This window comes from Emydura macquarii, unplaced genomic scaffold (assembly GCF_026122565.2).
Source record: "Emydura macquarii macquarii isolate MOO-44397 ecotype Brisbane River unplaced genomic scaffold, CSIRO-AGI_Emac_v2 contig_2246, whole genome shotgun sequence".
Lineage (NCBI taxonomy): Eukaryota > Metazoa > Chordata > Testudines > Chelidae > Emydura > Emydura macquarii.
Genome location: NW_027132383.1, coordinates 1544227 through 1562574, shown reverse-complemented (window position 1 = coordinate 1562574; position 18348 = coordinate 1544227). Strand labels below are relative to the sequence as shown.

Sequence of the window (18348 nt, the reverse complement as noted above, 5' to 3'; positions counted from 1 at the left end):
GGCCGGGCCGGTCCGGTCTGGTCCGCTCGGCAGCGCCTCCCGCCGCTCCCCGGGCCCCGCGCTCGCGTTCCGGGGCGGGGCAGTGCGGGCCGCCTCCACCGCCGCCCCCGGGCCGGGCCGCCCCCGGGCCGGGTCCTGCCCGGCCCCCGTGTACTTCTGCCCCAGCTCGCCCCGCCACACACCCCCGTGTACTGCCCCACACACACCCCCACTTCGTCCTGCCCGGCCCCCTCTGTCCTGCCCCCCCTCCCACACACCCCCACTATGTCCTGCCCCATACACACCCCCACTTCATCCTGCCCCCCATACACACTCCCATTATGTCCCACCCAGCCCCTGTGTTCTGCCCCATACATACCCCCACTACGTCCTGCCCGGCCCCCGTGTCCTGCCCCACACATACCCCACTTCATCCCGCCCGGCCCCCGTGTACTGCCCCATACGCACCCCCACTTCATCCCACCCAGCCACCTCTGTGTCCTGCCCCACACACACCCCCACTTGCCTGGCCCTCCTGTACCCAGCCTGCCCCCCACCCGTTTCCCCTCCATCTGTCCTCCACACTCTGACCAGTGTCACTCCCTGCACCAAGTCCAGCTGGCCCCATGTGAGCCAGGGACAGGTCTTGCCCTTGCAGAGCGGTGCTGAGGAAGGCGGTGGGGTGGGGTGGGGTGGCGGTGCAGGAGCTAAGACACGCTAAAGCAGGAGTCCTTAGCAAGTTGTATCTGGGACTGCAGCCCGATTGCGCCAGGCGCTGCACGGACACGCAGACAGCCCCTGCCCCGAAGAGTTTTCAAGCGAACTAGGCAAGACAGGGAAAAGGTGGCCGACAGGAAGGGGGAGCTGCCGTCCACTGGACAGATGGGGGCCCAGATCGCCCAATGCTCAGCACCCGCAACTTGGGGCAAATTTGCAGATGTGCTGGGTCCCATTTAGGGAACCTAAAGAAGGGCTGGATTTTCCAAAGCACTCAGCACCCAACGTGCAGGGCTCTCTTCTTTCTTCTTCGCACGTAAATCACCAACTAGAATGTTACATTCAGCTGGTTACACCAGACCATTGCACCTGGAGTGGCGGAGCGCGTCGCCGCGCGGCTCTCTGGAAACGTGGTCACACCCGAAGCCTACAGCAGAATGAGGGGCTGACCCTGGCTCTCCTGAGTGGCAGGCCAGCACCTTAACCACTAGGCCGCCCTTCCTCCCGGGCAGACAGGCTGCTCCCTTGCTCTGAAACGTCTGCGTGAGTGGCTGAGTCTCTTTGCCAGTCTCCTGGTCACTAGGTGGCTCTCCAGTGCCACGGATCCTCAGGCACATCCAGAGCAGAGATAACCCCGAGTGCCCGAGGGAGATGGCAGGGCCTTCGCGTGCCCCCAGGCCCAGCAGGCCTGGAAGGGGCTGGCACCCACCCCAGCTCCAGGGGACAGTCCGGACCTGCCCTAGATTAGCTGGTGTTGGCCGGACCCTTCACACGAAGCTACTGACTGACTGAAACATCCCTCGGGCTGGAGATGCCGGAGAGCTGAAATAAGCCCAGCAGGGCTGTCATTTCCCACGTGCTGGGTCTGTAAACAGGCTGGTAGCTCACGCTGCGTCCCTGCAGCTTCCTCAGCCTTTCGAAGACTCAGCCTGTCCCCCGGCTTTGACGGACTGATCGCCCCAGCTGCGAGCAGCAGGGGACGACTGCCTTGGGTGGGGTTTTCCTGCACCTGCCATGCAGAGACATTTCCCCTGGAGGAGCACCAGAAATAGAAACCAGCCCAGGCACCTTCAAGCCCATCCCATGGGGGTGGGAAAAGCCCCTGACACTCTGCTCCTGACTGGCGGGTGGGAGCCAGGGGGAGGAATGGGTGAGAGGTGGAGGGGCAGGGAACACGGCAGGCCTGTGTGAGGAGGTGACGCGGGCAGAGGTCGCCCGGCTCTGCGCAGCGAGGGCAGAGTCCCGCTGCGTGGCTTTGCCGTGGCCATACGTGCTGCTCTCTGTTCAGTTTCCAAAGGGCTCCCCTCGTTCTGGGGGCCTCTGGCGGCGGGTGGCCAGTCACAGGCAGCTGTGGCCGGATATTCTGAGTTCGTCCCCAGGTGCTTTTGCAGTCGCTCAGCACCGCTCGGAGCCAGGCCCGGCCGGCTGAGCCCTGCGTGTGCTGTGCTGGAGGCCGAGCTGTGCTGGCCTGGAATTGGGAAAGGCAAGAAACCTTTCCCAGGCGGGAGATGTGTCGGACGCCTCCCGAGGGGAGCAGTGGATGGTTCATCCTTGGCCAGTCCCCCTTTGGGGCCCAGTCCTGCCCTGATCGCCAGGCACTGGACCAGAGGTAGAGCCCGACAGGCCTTGTCCAGCTTGCAGCTTTGGCGAAGTTCTGCCACTGCTGATCCATGGGGGAGCGGGTCCCTGGTTGCACCGACAGAAGGCCGTGCCCCTCCGCTGACCCACGGTGCCCGTGTGCTCCCAGGCAGCTTGTACGTTACTGCTTTCAGAGCAACTTTGGCCCTGGGGGATCCCCGTGAAGCCAGCCCTTCCGGGTGCCGAGCTCCCAGGTGCTTCAGGCTGGACCAGCCAAACTCCGTCTGCTCGGGTGATGACGGCAGCGTGTTATGGGAGCAACATCAGCCCTAGGTCCCCGGCTGGCTGGGCGGCGCATTGACCGTGCGGACACCTGACCCGCTCCTGGTTATTTTCACTCACGCCCTGTGACGCCAGCCTTAGTTTAACAAATCCAAGCTGGGATTCCCCCAGAATTAGCCGACTGGGGCTGTCGCTAAGCTACTGTCACCAGCTCCCAGCCCCACAGGTCAGCCCCTTCTCCCCCATTCCGCAATATTGCGAGTGGTTTAAAAATCAGCCAGCCGGGGCCTTTGTTTCCCCTCCTGATGTTGGAGTTTTTAGAGGGCGTGTTTTCAAGGTCTTCTCGGCAACCACGAGGGCTAGAAACTGACTCCCCCTGCCCCCTGGAAGTTGGAACAGCCTTCCACACCACGCACCAAAGCTGAGCGTCCCACCTGATCCCAGGACTCCAGGAGCTGGGGCTTTAAGTGAAACACCAAATATCATGAGACTCATGCTACAATCCCTGGGGCTTGGGAAGGGTTGAAATCAAACCCAGCCTGGGGATGCTTGGTCCAGGGTTATTTAGCCAACCTGTTGGGGGTGGGAAGGGGAGCACCGTACCTGGGGAGGAGAGGCTGGCAGACCAGCTGGCGGGGAGTTCACACCTGGGGTATTTGGTGAGCCATCAATTGTTTAACTGAGCGCTAATAAGAAGCACTGAGCGCCTAAGACTGGGCTGCCCGCTGGGAGCTCCCCAGAGGCAAGCTGGGAGCAGAACCTGTGCTCTGGCTCCTGTTGCGGGCACATCAGAGACAAAGCGGATGACGCAGTCCCTGCCCCTAGCTGTCTGGAGTCATGGCCTTCAGGCGGGAGCCTCCGCTCAGCCTGGCTGGATGATGCCATCATTCCACGGCAGCGGCTGCTCCGATGGATACCAGGCCAGGGCCCCGGTGATTAGTTCGGAGGCTGTGACCATGCCCAGGTCCTCCAGCCCTCACCCGGCTGGCAGCGCTCTGACAGGAACCTGGGTGACGTGTCACCACCACGCCCTGGCTGGCACCTTTGCTCTGTGCTAAGCCTGGGGCATCCGGAGCTCAGATCAGGCCGGATTCTGCTCTCCTGGTGTGATTCGGGGTGGCCCCGTGGTGGCCAATGGAGAGAGGAGTATCAAGGGGATATGAGTGAACGGAAATGTCACCCCAAGCCCATCCCCCCAAACCTGGGGCAGAGAAACTCCCAGTGATGTCTCGGGCACATGTGCCTGCTGCCACCAGGGCTGGTTAGTGTCCCCTCCTCCCCCCCGCCCGGCCCAGGAGTGTAAAGGCTCCTGGCTTTGCCCTTGATGCCAGCTCAGTGCTTTGCCACTCTCCCCATCTCCCCCAGAACTCCAGTGGGAGAGGTGCCATCCTCCAAAGCAGAGGTAAAACCGAGACCCCAAGCACTTGGGCTCAGTGAAGATCCCCAGGAGTCAGGGTACCTGAGGTCCCCAGGTCCATGGCTGGATCCCAACTCAGCTCATCCCATTCCAGCACCCTAGTTTTCTCTTGGCCCTGTGGTGTAGTGTCATTGTGAGATGCTAAACAGCTGCTGCTGTCTACCCCAGAGGTGGCTGCATTTCAGTGGTGGGTGAAAGGCTCCCTGTATAAACAGGGTGTGATGCTCATCTCACAGTGGTATGAATCAGGAGCGGCTCCCCTGAAGTTGATGGAGAGACCTTGGTACTAAGGACAGAGACTCGGGCTCCGTTTGCTTTGGGCTCCTGCAGGAAACGTAGCGAATTGCAGACTTTGGAGGTTGCTGGAACCCACCAGCAGTGTGTGTGTCACCTCTGGCAGCTGGTCAACTAGAGGCTAGCAGTAAAAAGAAGGAGAGTCCTGTAGCAGGACTGTATACAGTCCCCTCTGGAACTTTTCACCAGAGAGGATAACAGCCTATTACTTCTACCAGCGAATGGAGTGTCCGCTTTAGTTTGAATGGCAGGGTCCTTTGTTCTTAAAGTCCCGTGTTCACACCCTGCCCACGAGCCGTGCGGGGGGGTTGTGCTGTTCCCCCCTGCTAATGACAGCTGTGTGCGTGTCTGGGGCAGAAGGGGCCCTTTAGAGATGCAGGCAGCAGAAGCAGCTACCAAGACAAAGGAGGCACGCAGCCCAGGGGAATGTCCATATGTAGCTTTATTCACACAACATGGAGTCGCCTCTACATGTCCATGCTTCATCATTAGTTAGTCAGACAACGTTACACAGTAGGTTGCCCCCCTAATCGCCTTCAAGGCCCGTGGCATTAAAGGTCAAAGGTTACTCAGCATGTCTCATAAACGTCCAGCTCCACCGTGAATGCGGATGACAGAGCGAGCCTAGGTCTCGTCTGTTTCCCTTCGGGTGCGTTGCTTGCCGCCTGCCCAGTGCCTGAGATGATTGTCCAAGGAAAACATCGGGGAGTGGGAGGGACGGGGGGAGGGGGGGGAGGAATCGGACTTTCAGATTCACCTTGACACACGAAAGGAAGGAAAGAAAACAGGACAGAAACCCAGCACCCAGCAGCGACCCCAGGACAGCACAATTCCAGGCCAGTGAATCCCCCATGGGGTAACGGTGAGACCATCTGCACTGTGCCACCGCCAGGCCAAATACTAACATCACCAGCTGAGAAATGAGGCCAGGAGTTGATCTCAGTCACGCTGGTTCTGCTCTCCCTGCCCCTCTGCTCACCAGCACGGAGCTGATCTTGACTGGGTGTCGGTGCAGGATTGAGCCCATCGAGTTCTGTGGCCTCGCCCCAGATTGACGCCTGTGTTCACCCCGAGTCCGGCCCTTTGGCTGTAAATCGACACAATGCGCTAGGGGCTGGCCCATGAGGGATGGCCTGGTTTGTTCTGGCTGTTGCATGGGCCTGAGGGTGAGCTCACACAGGTGTAAACTGGGGGCGGGGGGGGACTCTAGGGCGTCAGCAGAGCTGTGCGGATGGTGGCGAGTGGAGAAGCGGGCCCAGTTCCTGGACTGTCTGGGTTCTGCTTTGCCTGTGCTGGTGAGAGGTGCCAGACTGAAGGCCCTGGACAGCAGAACGGGCACAGGCAGGCTTCACACTGCCCACAAGCCCCAGCCTCCCCGCCCAGAGAAAACCCCCTGGGACGGGGCAGCAGGGAGCCAGGGTCGCTTGGCCCAACCCACTCACGCGGTCAGTGCTGGGGGCACATCACTGGGTAGTCACCACGTGGTTAAAAAGCAAGTGTCACTGTAGGGGGTTTCTTCACTTGGAACTGACCCAGTGAGGGTGGGGGTGGGAGGCTTTGCCGCCCCTCGCTGGAGAGTGCACGACTCCCAGCATGTCTGGCTCCTTCCTTGCTGCGTGATTAGTGGTTTGGTTTGGTCTTTTTTTGTCTTTTTAATAATAAATAAAAACTCAACTCTAAAAAAACCCGATATATAAAACTGGGGGGGAGGGGAATCGAGTTTATGACGACAAGAACAAAAACAGAACATCCAAAACGTACAAAGCTGGAGAAAGCCCAGTTCCATTAACACAAAGAACAGGGGGCGATTTGGCTCCAGTGCTTCTTATGAGATCAAAAGAGCTTCTGGACAGTTAAAAATCTCTATACAACTTCTGTTTTTAACCGAGGAAGGCTGGAGCTGATACAAAGAGAATCAGCATCAGATCCCCATTCTCCAGGCACGGGGATTCAGGCCAGTACTTCCAGTGTTACGGGCCAGCCTTAGTCCTACCGACGTCAAGGGTAAAACTCCCATGGCGTCAGTGGGGTCAGGATCTGGCCTCCTCATCTCATGCCGGTGTAAATCTAGAGTAAAAACAAGTGATGCTGATGGACTTGCACTGGGGTAAATGAGACCAAAACCGGAATCTGGTTCAACAGGACAAGCCCATTAAGACTGCAATTCCAGTCCCTCCCTCGGGAAAACCTACAGCTATGGCTGGGAAAGGCCTGATGGGTTCCTCCTATGCACGTGAAAATTGATAACGCCAAAGCGAATCAACTGAGTTACTGCAGAGACCAGCAGGCAGCAAGCACCCAGCCGGGGCTCGCCACACAACCGGGACTCCCCATACGTGGCGCAGGGGGGCCAGCAAGGAGATGGTCGGAGTGCTCCGCACCACGCAGCTAGGCACCAGTCGCTCCCGTTGGTCCTGGGGCCCATGGACAGACGGAGTTCTAGAGACAGATTAGGATTCAACACTCGTCTGCGTTTTATTCCGTGGTGGCCCCAGCAATGCATCGCTCCCCTGCCACACCCGGGGCCAGACTCAGCCCTGATTTCAAGGGATTCACCTCAGGGTTGAGTTTGTCCCTTCCCCTATGTAAAGAGACGCTGTCAGGTTAAATTCCCCTCCCTGGCTTGCTAATAGCGCCAAAGCTTAGTTCTTCAGGTCAGGTGGTGCAGCTAGACAGGTCAGTTTCACTTCCTGGCTCTCAGGCACTAGCCCAGGGCTCACTGGGGTGCAAAGTCTGGAGGGCAAAGGTCAATCCCCGTCTGACGGCTGAGAAACCCAAGCTCACGAAACCCTTCCCCACGGCTGCCTGCGTGGTCAGACGTTCCTGTAATAAACACAACCTACATTTTGGGCCCAAACTCCCGGACAACGTCCCTTGAAAGAGCCACGTTCCCCCAGGCCTTTGTGCCCGAGGGAAGGTGCACCAATGGGGGAGAAGGGATTCTGGCACTCCCAACCTGCCTGGAGGCTCCAGGGCCAGCTCCTGATCTCTGCGGTAGTGGAGTTCTCTGGATTCGCCAAGATCAGACTCCAGCCCCAGGACCCTGCCCGGGCCCAGTGATGCTCTTGGCTACACTCATGCATTTCCCATTGGCTTCAAGAACAGAGACGCAGGCACTGGCTCCAGGAGCATCCAGCCAACAATGCCTCCTCAGCTGCTTCTGGGAAAGCGAGGTGCCTCCCAGCTGCTCTGTCAGGAAGAGCCAGGGAACTGCGCTCAGGTATCCAGGGGCAGGGTGTGGTGAGGCGTGGAACTTGTGCAAGCCCCGTGCACTTTCTTACCTCCAAGAACCAGAGGGGAGAATTCACCACGTCTTGACAGTTAAACCTGTCTTATGTGGCCGCCTGGGCAAGCAGCAGAGAATCAATCAGCTGCTTAGTAGAGCTGGATCTTTAACTACAGCCTGAAGGGTGGGAAGTGCACGGGGTTTGCCTGAGACCAGGGCTGCCCATAGGGCCTGACCCTCAGTGCCCAAGAACGAATTTCCCGCATCTCACCGCTGGGGGACTCTGACATTCCGGTTTTGCCTTCTTGACTGATCCCACAGCAACTATCCTGGGAACAACTAGGCAGACCCTGCACTCGACCAAGCGGAGTCAGCTCTGTCTCCCTAAGGGAGCTGCCGAAGGTGCTTTCTCTACAAGATGCAGGGGGAAGAAGAGTATTATTTTTTGGTCAAAAGCCGTGAAGAAACCCTGCAATGGAAAACCCCTCCCCCCAAACAAACTGGGATGAAAATGATTTCTTGTGCAATGAAAGGACGACAGACGATGGCTCTAAAGATAAATAGCATCTGGATTTAAAACTATGTCATTAGTGATTTTTACTCTGTATATCTCTCTTTATATCTCTCTATATAATCTGGCAGGCCTGGGATGCGCCGTAACATTCCAACTTGGCAGGAATGCGCTGAATACAAATAATCTCTCCCTATATCACTCTCTCTCCTCCTGCTGGCGCTACTCTAGACCTTGCTTCTAGAATCTTGTCCTCCCGAGGGGATGGATTAGATGGGCTGGGAGGCCTCTTCCATTTCTAAGTCCTACTGGTGAAATTCACCCTGTGCAAAGAGCCGATGGCAGCAGGCCCAGGCACCACGGACACCCAGAAACCCCAGCGGGAGTGTCGGGCTGACTTCGCCCAGCCTCCTCTCCCCAGCATTGTACATGCAGACCGCGATCGCCAGGGCCAAGCAGGCATCTCTAGGTGAGGCCATGCAAGAGGTGGGTTTCTGCTGATTGAGGGTCCAATCCTGAGAACGGCCCAGGGTCCTAATCTCCTACTGACTTCCTGGGAGCTGAGGGCCCTCAACGTCTCACAGGGTCAGGCCCATAAACAGCAGAGCTGCTGGGTTCTGAAAGGAGACTTGCCCAGCCAAACGGGGGCCTGGTCTGGGGCCTCCATCACTTTTCTTTTTGGATCCAGTACAGGCACTGACGAAGCATAACTCACATTGCAGCCTGTGGGTGTTGCCTGCGTCACCGGGCCACTAACAGAGGGCAGAACAAATGAGCACCAGCCAAATGAGTGTCCTCCCCCAGCCTCAGGTGAGAGGAAGCAGCTCTCCTGGTGCCCTTCCTCTGGAGCCTGCTGTGAGCAAGATCGCCTTTTGCTTTGGGAAGGGCAAAAGTGGAGGCCTTGATTAATTGCTCAGACAGCGGCTCTAAGACCCGGCCGCTGCAACCGGTAGAAACCCTGACACGTGTCCTCCCCGGTGCCGGCGTTGTGCCCCCTGCTGACACCTCCCTCTCTTGCAGCAAGAATCCTGCCGTCTGCTGCATCCTGGGTCATCTTTGGGGATACACTGAGGGATGGGGAAACAGCCACTGTCACGGGTCAAATGAATGCACTGACGCTGCTCTCACGTACGGCCCTGGGCAGTGGGTTTCATGCCATTGTGGACAGGAGAGTTACATGAGGCCAATTCAGAAGGGTCAGGGCCTCTGTGGGGAGAATCAGGACTCTGGGAGGGGAGCTGAAGCCATCAGATGACTTGTTAACAGGAAAGTGGGCAGGACCCTCCACATCCCCTCACCTTTGATCTGTGGCAGCATCTGCAGCTTATCTGAATGGTTACCTGGTGACAGCCCTTAGAGGTGTTGACCATGCCTCGCCACGGAGGGTTTGTCTATACTGCAGTGCGCAACTGCTGATCCAGCCTGTGGGTCGGGCTAAGGGACTGTTTAACTGTGGTGTAGATGTCCTGGCTTGGGCAGGAGCCTGGGCTCTGGGACCCGAGAGTTTTTAAGTGCCGAGCCAACATGCGGAAACAGGTCAGGCACGGCAGGCCAGGGGGTCACTGATAAGATGCCTCCCAAGACAGGGACAGGTCACGCATCTGGCCAGGTTTGTCCAGGCCCAGCCACTTCCCGTCCCAAGTGGTGGGGGGCGGAAATGGATGAGCAGAAACTGAAAGTGCTGCCAGCGCTGACCCAGCCCAAAGTAGGGACTGGCAAGTCACCATAGCCAGCAGCATCCTGGGAGCCCGTGCGCAGGGCGCTACCCCCTGGGCTGATGATGAGCTGGACCCTAAACCCCTCTCTCCCGAATATCCCACTGGCGTCCATGAAACGACTCAGCGAGGGCTTGCAGGAATGCACCTGAAAGCTCTTCTTGAGCTGGGCACAGCATCTCGGGGTTTCCTCTGGCTGGGGCAGGCAGCTTCCAGCTCCTTTCTACTCCGGCGGGGGCAGCACCATGTGGGCTCAGGAGAATGGCTGGAGCACACCCGCCAGCAACACGGATGCCACACGTGGGTGACGAGGGGAACCGCTCAGGCAGGAAGGGATGAAATCTCACTGTCGGACTGGAGAATTGAAGTCCAGGCCTAAGAGATCCCAGCTGAGATCTGGGGAGCCGAGTGCAGCCGGTCGGAACTGCGAGGAACCAAGGGAGGATGGAGACACAAGCGAGATTAATCCGTCCGTCCCATGCAGCATCTGATACCCAGAGTCCAGAGGCAGAACAGACTAACTGCTCTCCAGGAGGCTATGGGACCTCCAGAGAGACCGAGGACAAAAGCACCAGCCCCTGTAGGCCCAGAGGTTGCCAGGGTCACCGCTGAGCTTCCCGGGCTCCTCACAGCACCTGTGCGTCTTGCTCATGTCCCGGCAGGGGCGCGGGCAGGGAGGACGTTTGCTGCTGGGGCTGGCTCTGTGCTGGCTGTAGCTGTTTCTCCCAGGGAGCTGAAGGCACTTGCGCTTTATGGAGGGAATCGTGTCTCGGCTCCAACCCGGCACGCCTGTCACTGCCATTGTCCAGGACTCTGCATGGGTTTAACCCCATCCCCACCCCTCTCTGAGGGACAGGCTTGCTGGCAAGGTTTGGCTCTTGTTCCTCCAGAAAGGCTGGAGGGGAGCAGGTGGGAAGCTGTGAAAACACCAGGGGGTTAACACCGTAGGGCCGGCTGATGGAGAGTTCCCAGGGACTCTCTTCCCCCAGGGGGTTGTAGGGTAGCAACTAACCGGACACTCACAGCTGCCAGCCAGGGAGCGGCGCCTCCTGGCCTTTGGGGCACATCGTCCTTGGCCAGCTGTGGAACTCCTTGCCACAGGAGAACCTGAGTGTCTTTGGCACTCCGCGGGAAGCCTTCCCTGGTGATGAGATGCATCCTTCTTCGTGGCCAGGTGATGAGGAGGAGGAGAGAGAAGGAAAAGAAAGAGGAAATATTGTAACAGTGAATGACTCCCGGAGGATGAAGAGTGAGGACCCTGTGGGCAATTTTAGCGCTACCCTATTGTGTGTTCTTGGCACTTAGTCATGCAATGACGGGCACATGAGAAATACCGAAGAGGACAGACCACTAGATCTGACTTCTTGCTTCAGTGGTTCGACCCTGTTCAAGCCCAGCCTGTCTCTAACAGCAGGGGTTGCGCTTTCCCAGTTAGTAGGATGGCAAATGTACTGGAGAAGGGGATGTTTCCACCAGGGCAGGGAGGGATGGACAATCCCAGCCAGACTCTCCTGCCCGGCTGTGTGTGACTGTTCCCACCAGTGCTGTGCGCTGTCTCCACACAAGTTTTGGTCCCAGAGAGCAGCACGTCACGGCTGCGGGGATGGCAGCCACAGAAGGCAGGCCAGAGGCCCCCCGACGCTCCCCAGCGGATGTGCACCGCGCTCTCCTCCAGCGCTTTGTCAGCCGCCTGGCATCCAAGGCATTAGACGCTCAGCCAGACTCTGTGGGGATGGGCTCTTCAGAGACACCCCAGGCGAGTGGATGGGCTCTGCCAGGACCCTTTGCTGTTTTCTCTCCTGGAGTGTCTGAGGACACTGCACCGCTGGCACGTCTGTGAACGCCCGGCTCTCTACAGCGCCTGCTGCTGGGGTCCCCAACCACTGCAGGCTGCCACGTGCCGAGCAGCACAGGAGACCCGGCTGCTTGCCAGAGACCAATGGCAGTGTGAGCTGGGTAGGAAGGGTCTCTGGGCTCAGGTTCCCCTGTGCGCGTAGGCTTGGGCTGTCCGGGCCCAGGCTGTCCGGGGTGAGATGTTCTCCCTGCGCGAGGGGGAACCAGCACAGCTGAATGCTGAACTGAGCTAGGCAGGAGACAGAGGGATCCAGCGCCGGGGTCTCTGACCTGTCACTGGATGGATTCTCCAAGGAGTGAGCAATCCCTTAGCGCAGTGAAGTAAAATCCTCGCAGCTGCCGGAAGGTTTGCGGTCGGCCCTGCACACATGCACGCAGCCAGCATCTGCTGCTACCAAGAGTCTGCACCCCAGCGTTAACTGGGAATCACCAGATAAATGCAGGTCAGGCAGAAAATCCTCCGCAGAGATCGCCAGGAAGCAGGGCTGCACCTTGAAAAGCAGAGCAGGGAGGGAGGCTGGGGAGAAGAGAGTTAACGTGGAAAAATGTAAACCTACGTGGTAGGGCTCAGAGTCCCTGCCTGAGCACCAGCAGCCAAGAGGTTAACTCTCCTGCAGGGAGGGGGGGGACGCGAGCCGGGAGCTTGGGGTTAAACCGGGGAGCTCTATAAAAACAGGGACACGGGCCGTGAACTGCAGAGCCAAAGACGAGGCACAGCAAAGCACCCCCGGCGCTGGTTTCATTTGTATCCTGAGCTGGACTCCCGATTAATACGGGCCAGCCAACCCTACAGCCCACCAAAGCCTTAGGAGGGAACCGGCCTCAGGGACCGGCGATGGGGTTGGATGGGCGCTGGGGTGGCAGCTGGGCCAGGGGCCAACTGCAGAAGACACCGGAGTTTGGAGAGGCTGGTGCCCAGCGCCAGGCTCGCGTGGGCATTTTGGGCCAGCCAGGCTGCTCTACGGGAAGGGATTTTGCCCGTCGGGTGTGGTGGTGGAGACGCCAGGGTTACGTTCAGAGACCTGAGTCCAGCCTGCGTGGTTCTTGGATGTTCCAAGGGGAGACCCTGGAGAGGAGGGAAGTGGCTGGATTGTAACCACTTCCCATCAGCCTCCCAGCGCCCACAGAGAAATGGAGCCATCAACCTTCGAGACCCTCTGGAGGGGAAGGACAAGTGAAGCCACGGCACGACTGATGGTTTCAGCTCCACCGCACAGCCCTGATCCCTCTGAGCCGTAGCACAGGGATCCAGAAGTCCCAGAGGCCTAGCTGGGGCTGATGCCCAGGGCCCTCCAGATGTGTGTTGCCAGGTGGGATTTGCACGAGCCTGGCCCAAACTTCCAGTCTCTGACAGCTGGAGAGAAATCCTGGGGCTCTCTCTGCCTTCAGGAGCCAGCAGCGCCGCCCAGGAGGCTGCCGCCCACGGGCTGATGATCACATCTGGCCAGGAGCATGTCCCACACTAGCCCCAAATGCTTTAAAAGCCTTGCTCAGCACCGTGGTTCTGCGTGGCAGCCGGATACTTGCCCTGGCTGATGCTGCAGAATCCAGGCATGACAGAAAGAAACCCCGACAGGGCAGCGCCGGGATCTCACGAGAGTGGAAGGGTCTGGCATGCCGGGCGCTCCTGTGGCACCGGCTCCTGGGTGCTCTGCTCACCCACTCCTGAAAGCGTCTCTCTTTCCTTGTGTCCTGCCCAAAACAGCTCTGCTCCGCAGGCTGAGCCGACGGAGCTGGGCCCAGCGAGCCGGGTTCTGACCTGCCGCAGGCAGCGCCGCCCATCGACGGTCAGGATGGGTTGATAAACCAAGCAGACGTTGTCTTGGAAATCAGCAACAGAGGGTGCTAATTGCTGATACGGGGCCCTAGGTCTGCACGGGCCGTGTGGGCAAAACAGCCAGAGGCTAACCAGCCCTAGCCATGCACAGGAGGGGGAAGGTGGAACCTAGGTGCCACTTTCACTGCTCATTCTTCTCACCCCGGTCGAATGTTAAATCCAACATATGCAGGTGGATCTGGGAGACGCATCCGCTGCCTGCTGGGGGTAAGCCCCGTCACCCTCGACAGGGCAGGCGAAGGTGGCTCATTGCCCCGGACAGTCAGGATAGGCCGGGGACAATCCCCTTCGAGAGATCGCACAGAACCCACTTGGGTTGTCGGCCTGCTGAGACGTAGCCAAACCCCGCGCCAGCCGCGCAAACGAAGCCCAGCGCCTCCTGCTCCGGAACGGGAGCCCAGGCACGCAGGGAGCATGAAGAGACCTCCAGGCCGAGACCGTTTTGCCAGCTGTACATCGCAGGCCCCGCACAGCCGCAGAGCTCCTGGTCAGAGAGGCCTGGTAGGTCTCGGGCGTTGAGCATCAATCACACTTATTCCCACGGCTCAGTCGACAGCCCGCCCGCCCAGCCCCTCTCGACACCGGCGCAGCATTCAAAGCAGCTGGAGCAGAGGACAGGGAAGTGACGCCACCAGCTGCAGGTGGCTCTGGCTCACGGAGACGTCTAACCTGAGAGCTGTCATTCTGGCGTTGGTTTTGGGCCCCTCCTCCCTCCATAAAGGGGTCCCTCTTCTCAGCAGGGGTCTGGGCTGATGGGACCTGTGTGGGGCTCAGACCCCTTCCTACTGAGGGGCTTTATCCTAGCAGACGGCTCCATGCCCTATTCCACACAAATGTTCCCACAGGCATCCCCCAGCCCCAGGGCTGGGCAGGACTGTTGCAGATACACTCCCCGCAGTCCCTGCCTTGAGACCGTCCCACCCGCCATCACAACCAGTGCTGGGCCTAGGGCAGGCGCGTCGGGAGGCCATGGCGATGATGCTCACTGGCTTATTCCAATCCCCCCTGCCCTCTTTAACTACCCCCTTCCTACAGCTGGGCCCCTCCCTCAGGGAGCCCGTGGCAGCTGCAGCCCGTTGGGAATGGCTCTCCTGGAAGGCCATTGGCGAGATGCAGCACTCCCAGGAGTGGCAGGGCCCAGCATCCCACATCCCGTCGTGGCTGCAGGCCCAGGACGCCGGGCAGGACTCTCCAGAGGCCGGTAGCTGGTTCACGAAGACGGCGGTTTGGCGAGGGGAGATGGGCAGCGACATCTCCAGAGGTCTGGTTCGAAGAGGGCGGCTGTCACTGGGCCAAAACCGCTGCGGGGGTCCCCCCGCCGTTCCCTGTGTGACACTAGAGGGCGAAGGATGACGAGAGATGCTAGGGCGAGACAGACGAGACTAGGGCAGGTCGTAATGGCACCGAGGACATGGCGGCCCAGTGCCTTCCCTTTAGTCACCTTCCCTTTGTGGTGTCTGGCTCGTGCGCATCGGCTGATTGACGTAGGGTCTAAGGGGGGGTGGGGTTGGTTGTGGTCGTTGTCAGATTTGGTTTTGGCTCCTCCCCCTGCTTGCCGCTATAGGACCCCCTCCATGAAGCTGGTGTCCAGGTGTTGGATCAGCACCCGGATGAAGGACATTTCCTTCCTGGTGTTCTCGAAGATGATCCGCGGGTCATCGGACTGGCAGCGCAGGCAGTTGGGGGCCATCACCATGGCCAGGTTATTGACGTCCATCTTGGTGACTGCCACGTTAGCCGGCTGCACAAATACCTGGGGAAGGGGGAGAGGTTACAGCGCGCAGGGAAACGCCTCCCCCTCCACCCGCATCGCCACCGGCTCCTCGGACATCTCAAAATGACCCTGTGTGCTATTAGCACTCCCCAGGCGTCTGCTGGCATCACGGCCCTGAGCTCGGTCTGCTGCCCCCCCACTGTGACTGCGCCGGGTGCTGCACGGACCCTGCTTGAGATCAGGGCCCCAGTCTGCTGGAGCAGCCCAGAACTGAGGCTGGAGCCCCTGCTGCGCACACCCACAAAGTGCAGCAATGGGATCGCTGGCACGGTATGAGAGCGAGACAGTAACTGTGACTGTGACAGGTAGGGCGACTTCCGGCAGTATCTTGGGGGTCCGTTGTTTCGAACGAATGGTTTGTGGACGACTGTGTCCTACTCCGTGGGGGAGGGGCAGCACAGCTCCTCCAGGAACTAAAACCAGCGGGGGGTGATTACAGCAAATCAGCCGGGTTGTAACCGCCCTGAGGTCCCCCCAGCCCCCGGGACAGGCTCACAGAGACTGGCTCAAACTCGGCTCTCCGGTCACCAACAGACAAAGAAAGGCCTTTTGGATAAATCGCATGAGTTTCAACTGAGTCGGGCCTGCTTTCTGCTCCAGCGAGCGGGCAGGACCTTCTGTCCAAGGGGTGCCGTGTCCTTGCCAGACTAGGGCCTGTGACGGCTGTAAGGCCAGGCAAAGACCCCACTTAGTTATGCTCCACACAGGGCCCCCTAAGACTGATGGTGATCTCTGGGATGTTTTTTAGCAGGCGTGTGGGCTCTTTTATCGTTTTAACATGTTTTCTCTGCAATGCTTTTACCGTAGGAATAAAGGTGCTTGCTTACAAGGAGCTGTGGGATAACTCAACTGCGGGCAATGCCTTCTCACTGCAGGCAATACATCGCTCACAGCCTTGGGAAAGAAAGCACTGCGCAGGCTGGGGCCTGTTTAGCTGGTCTGGTTTGCTGCGGTCTATAAATGCAGCGGAGCTGGCGGGGAGCTGGGTGACAAAGCACTTGGTCGTTGCGGCAGTGGACTGCAGCAGCACACCCACGGGTGACCCCAGGCTGGAGCCCACCCCCCTGCCCTACCTGTAGGAAGCGGATGAGGTAGCAGAGCACCATTTTGTTGATCCTGGGCAGGGAGTGGATGACTGCGATGGCCGCCTCTGGGTTCTCGTAGTGGGTGATGCACTGTTCGTAGAACTCGTGGGGAATCAGCGGTTCCTCCAGCTCCCGGTACCACAGCTTCAACAACGACGCTGCGGAGAGGAGACAAGGAGCAGCGCTCGCGTTAGGGTCAGAGAGAGAGATGCAGAGCTGTGGGGATGGGACAAGGTGCGGGGGGGACGTGGGGGTGGAGTGGGGCAGAGTAGGTGGGGGAGAGCGCCAGGCACTGCAAGCCGCCTCTGCGTCTCTCTCTCCCTGGAAATGACAGCAGCCTAGTCAGTTTCACCCGCTGCTTCTGATCCCAGGGAGGCCTGTCCCCATGCAGCCAGGATCTGTACAGGAGGCAGGCACTCCCAAGTCAGTCTGACTCCGACCGCCCTTCCCACCACAGGTCACCAACCTGCCTCACAGGAGTTCAGCTGTTCAACTTCCTAGACAGAGCTTTGAAATCTGACACATTTGTTCCTTACGGGCCCCTGATTGCAGGGCGTGGTGGAGGGAGGGAATGTGGCGTTTCTATGGGCCCCTGGTTATGGGCTGAGGCAGGGGAGGGGTTGTGGTGTTTCTATGGGCCCCTGATTGCAGGGGGAGGTAGGGGGAGGAGATATGGCATTTCTATGGGCCCCTGGTTATAGGTTGTGGTGTTTCCATCAGCTCACCAGGAGGTCGGCAGCGTCTCAAGACACAGAGGTTACTGAGGAGTTACAACCATCTGAGGGCACGGGCTCTGGCCAATGGATTTCAGCCAAGAATGTGGCAGCCAGTGAGCGAGCGCCAGTGCTCACAGCCACCTCGCCCCGGCCGGTGGGCAGAGGGCAGGCGGGCCGCTACTCTTTGCTGGCATAAATGCAATTGCAAGGCATGAAGCGACCGGCAGGAGGCGGAAGGGAACCTGCTTCCCCCGGGGCAGTTCTGGTCTGGTTTAGAGCCCTGCACTGGGCACCAACTGGCAGGAAGCATCGCTGCTCAGAGGATGTGAGAGGAGCACGTAGCAGCAGCCAGAAAGGTTCCAGGGGGAGAGCCACTGCCGGGATCACAGCAAACACCTGTTTCAGGAAAGTGACCTGCCACTTGCCCCGGTGCTGGCTGTGTACATGGCTGCATTTCACTCCGCTTTAAAACTAGGCTGGTCACCTTCCTTTGGCGGCCAGATGCTCTGCTGGAACCAGCAGGAGCCAGTGAACCTCCCCTGACTGACACCGGCTGAGGAGCTAGGCTTCTGCTTCTCATCCATTCATTCAAGGCTGTTCAGTTTGTGCGATGGCTCCCAAGACTTTCAGCTATAACTGCATGAGCATCTGCCACTTGAGCTAAAGGAGCATCCTATTAACAGGTAGCAGTAGTAGGCTATTATCCATTTCTATAGAGAAATCAATAGCGGAGAGGACACAAGACATACAAACCCAATGGGTTGATGGTATTTGTGTTTCCCAGCACTATAGGCGAGAGGTTTAAATTCACAACTCAATTCCCACTGATATTGCCCAGCGCACTTGCTGATCAATTTCCTGCAACAAGCGCATTGCAGAGCAGCTTCATCTACTCTGAATGCGGCAATTACAGCCCAGGCAGGTTTCCTGCGGAATCGCTGCAGCTGCAAGAGATCATCACCCTGGGCATCAGAGGGAGCAGCAAAGCAGATCCACAGACCGGGCACTGGCACAACTGGGCAGGTGGTGCGTATTGAAGCACAATGCCCTGGAACCGGGTCACTGATACTGCATAGCCTTGGGCCAAGAGGAACTGAATGACACCCAAAGGAATAAGAAGTTTCCAGCCTCTGAGAGACGCAGGGGAAGGAGACTGGTAGAGCCTCTGTGTCAGGGCTCTGGACGGGTCATGAGCTCAGACAGTGAACAAAAGAGGTAGCAGTGCAAAAAAACCAAGACAGATGCCAGGGGCCAGCCCTAACCGGGGCACCAGCAGCCCAGATTCATCCTCATACACGAGCACCACTGCGAGGGGCTGCTGTGCTGGGAGGGAGCTGCTAGTTCATCCCAGAACAAGGATCAG

The 18348-nt window shown here is 58.9% G+C and overlaps 1 protein-coding gene across 4 annotated transcripts in view; it reads right to left on the bottom strand.

Annotated features, from left to right (window-relative positions):
* Positions 1-14062: 14062 nt before the first annotated feature.
* Positions 14063-18348, bottom strand: part of ARHGAP39 (Rho GTPase activating protein 39) — a 345937-nt gene continuing 341651 nt past the window's right edge. For all 4 annotated transcript variants that reach the window (XM_067560096.1, XM_067560095.1, XM_067560098.1 and 1 more), the window contains 3 exons: positions 16258-16427; positions 14662-15163; positions 14063-14597 (listed from right to left, as the gene is read on the bottom strand). In XM_067560096.1, the coding sequence (XP_067416197.1) occupies positions 14969-15163; positions 16258-16427 (365 nt within the window). In that variant the 3' untranslated portion in view covers positions 14063-14597; positions 14662-14968. The remainder of the gene's footprint in view (positions 14598-14661; positions 15164-16257; positions 16428-18348) is intronic.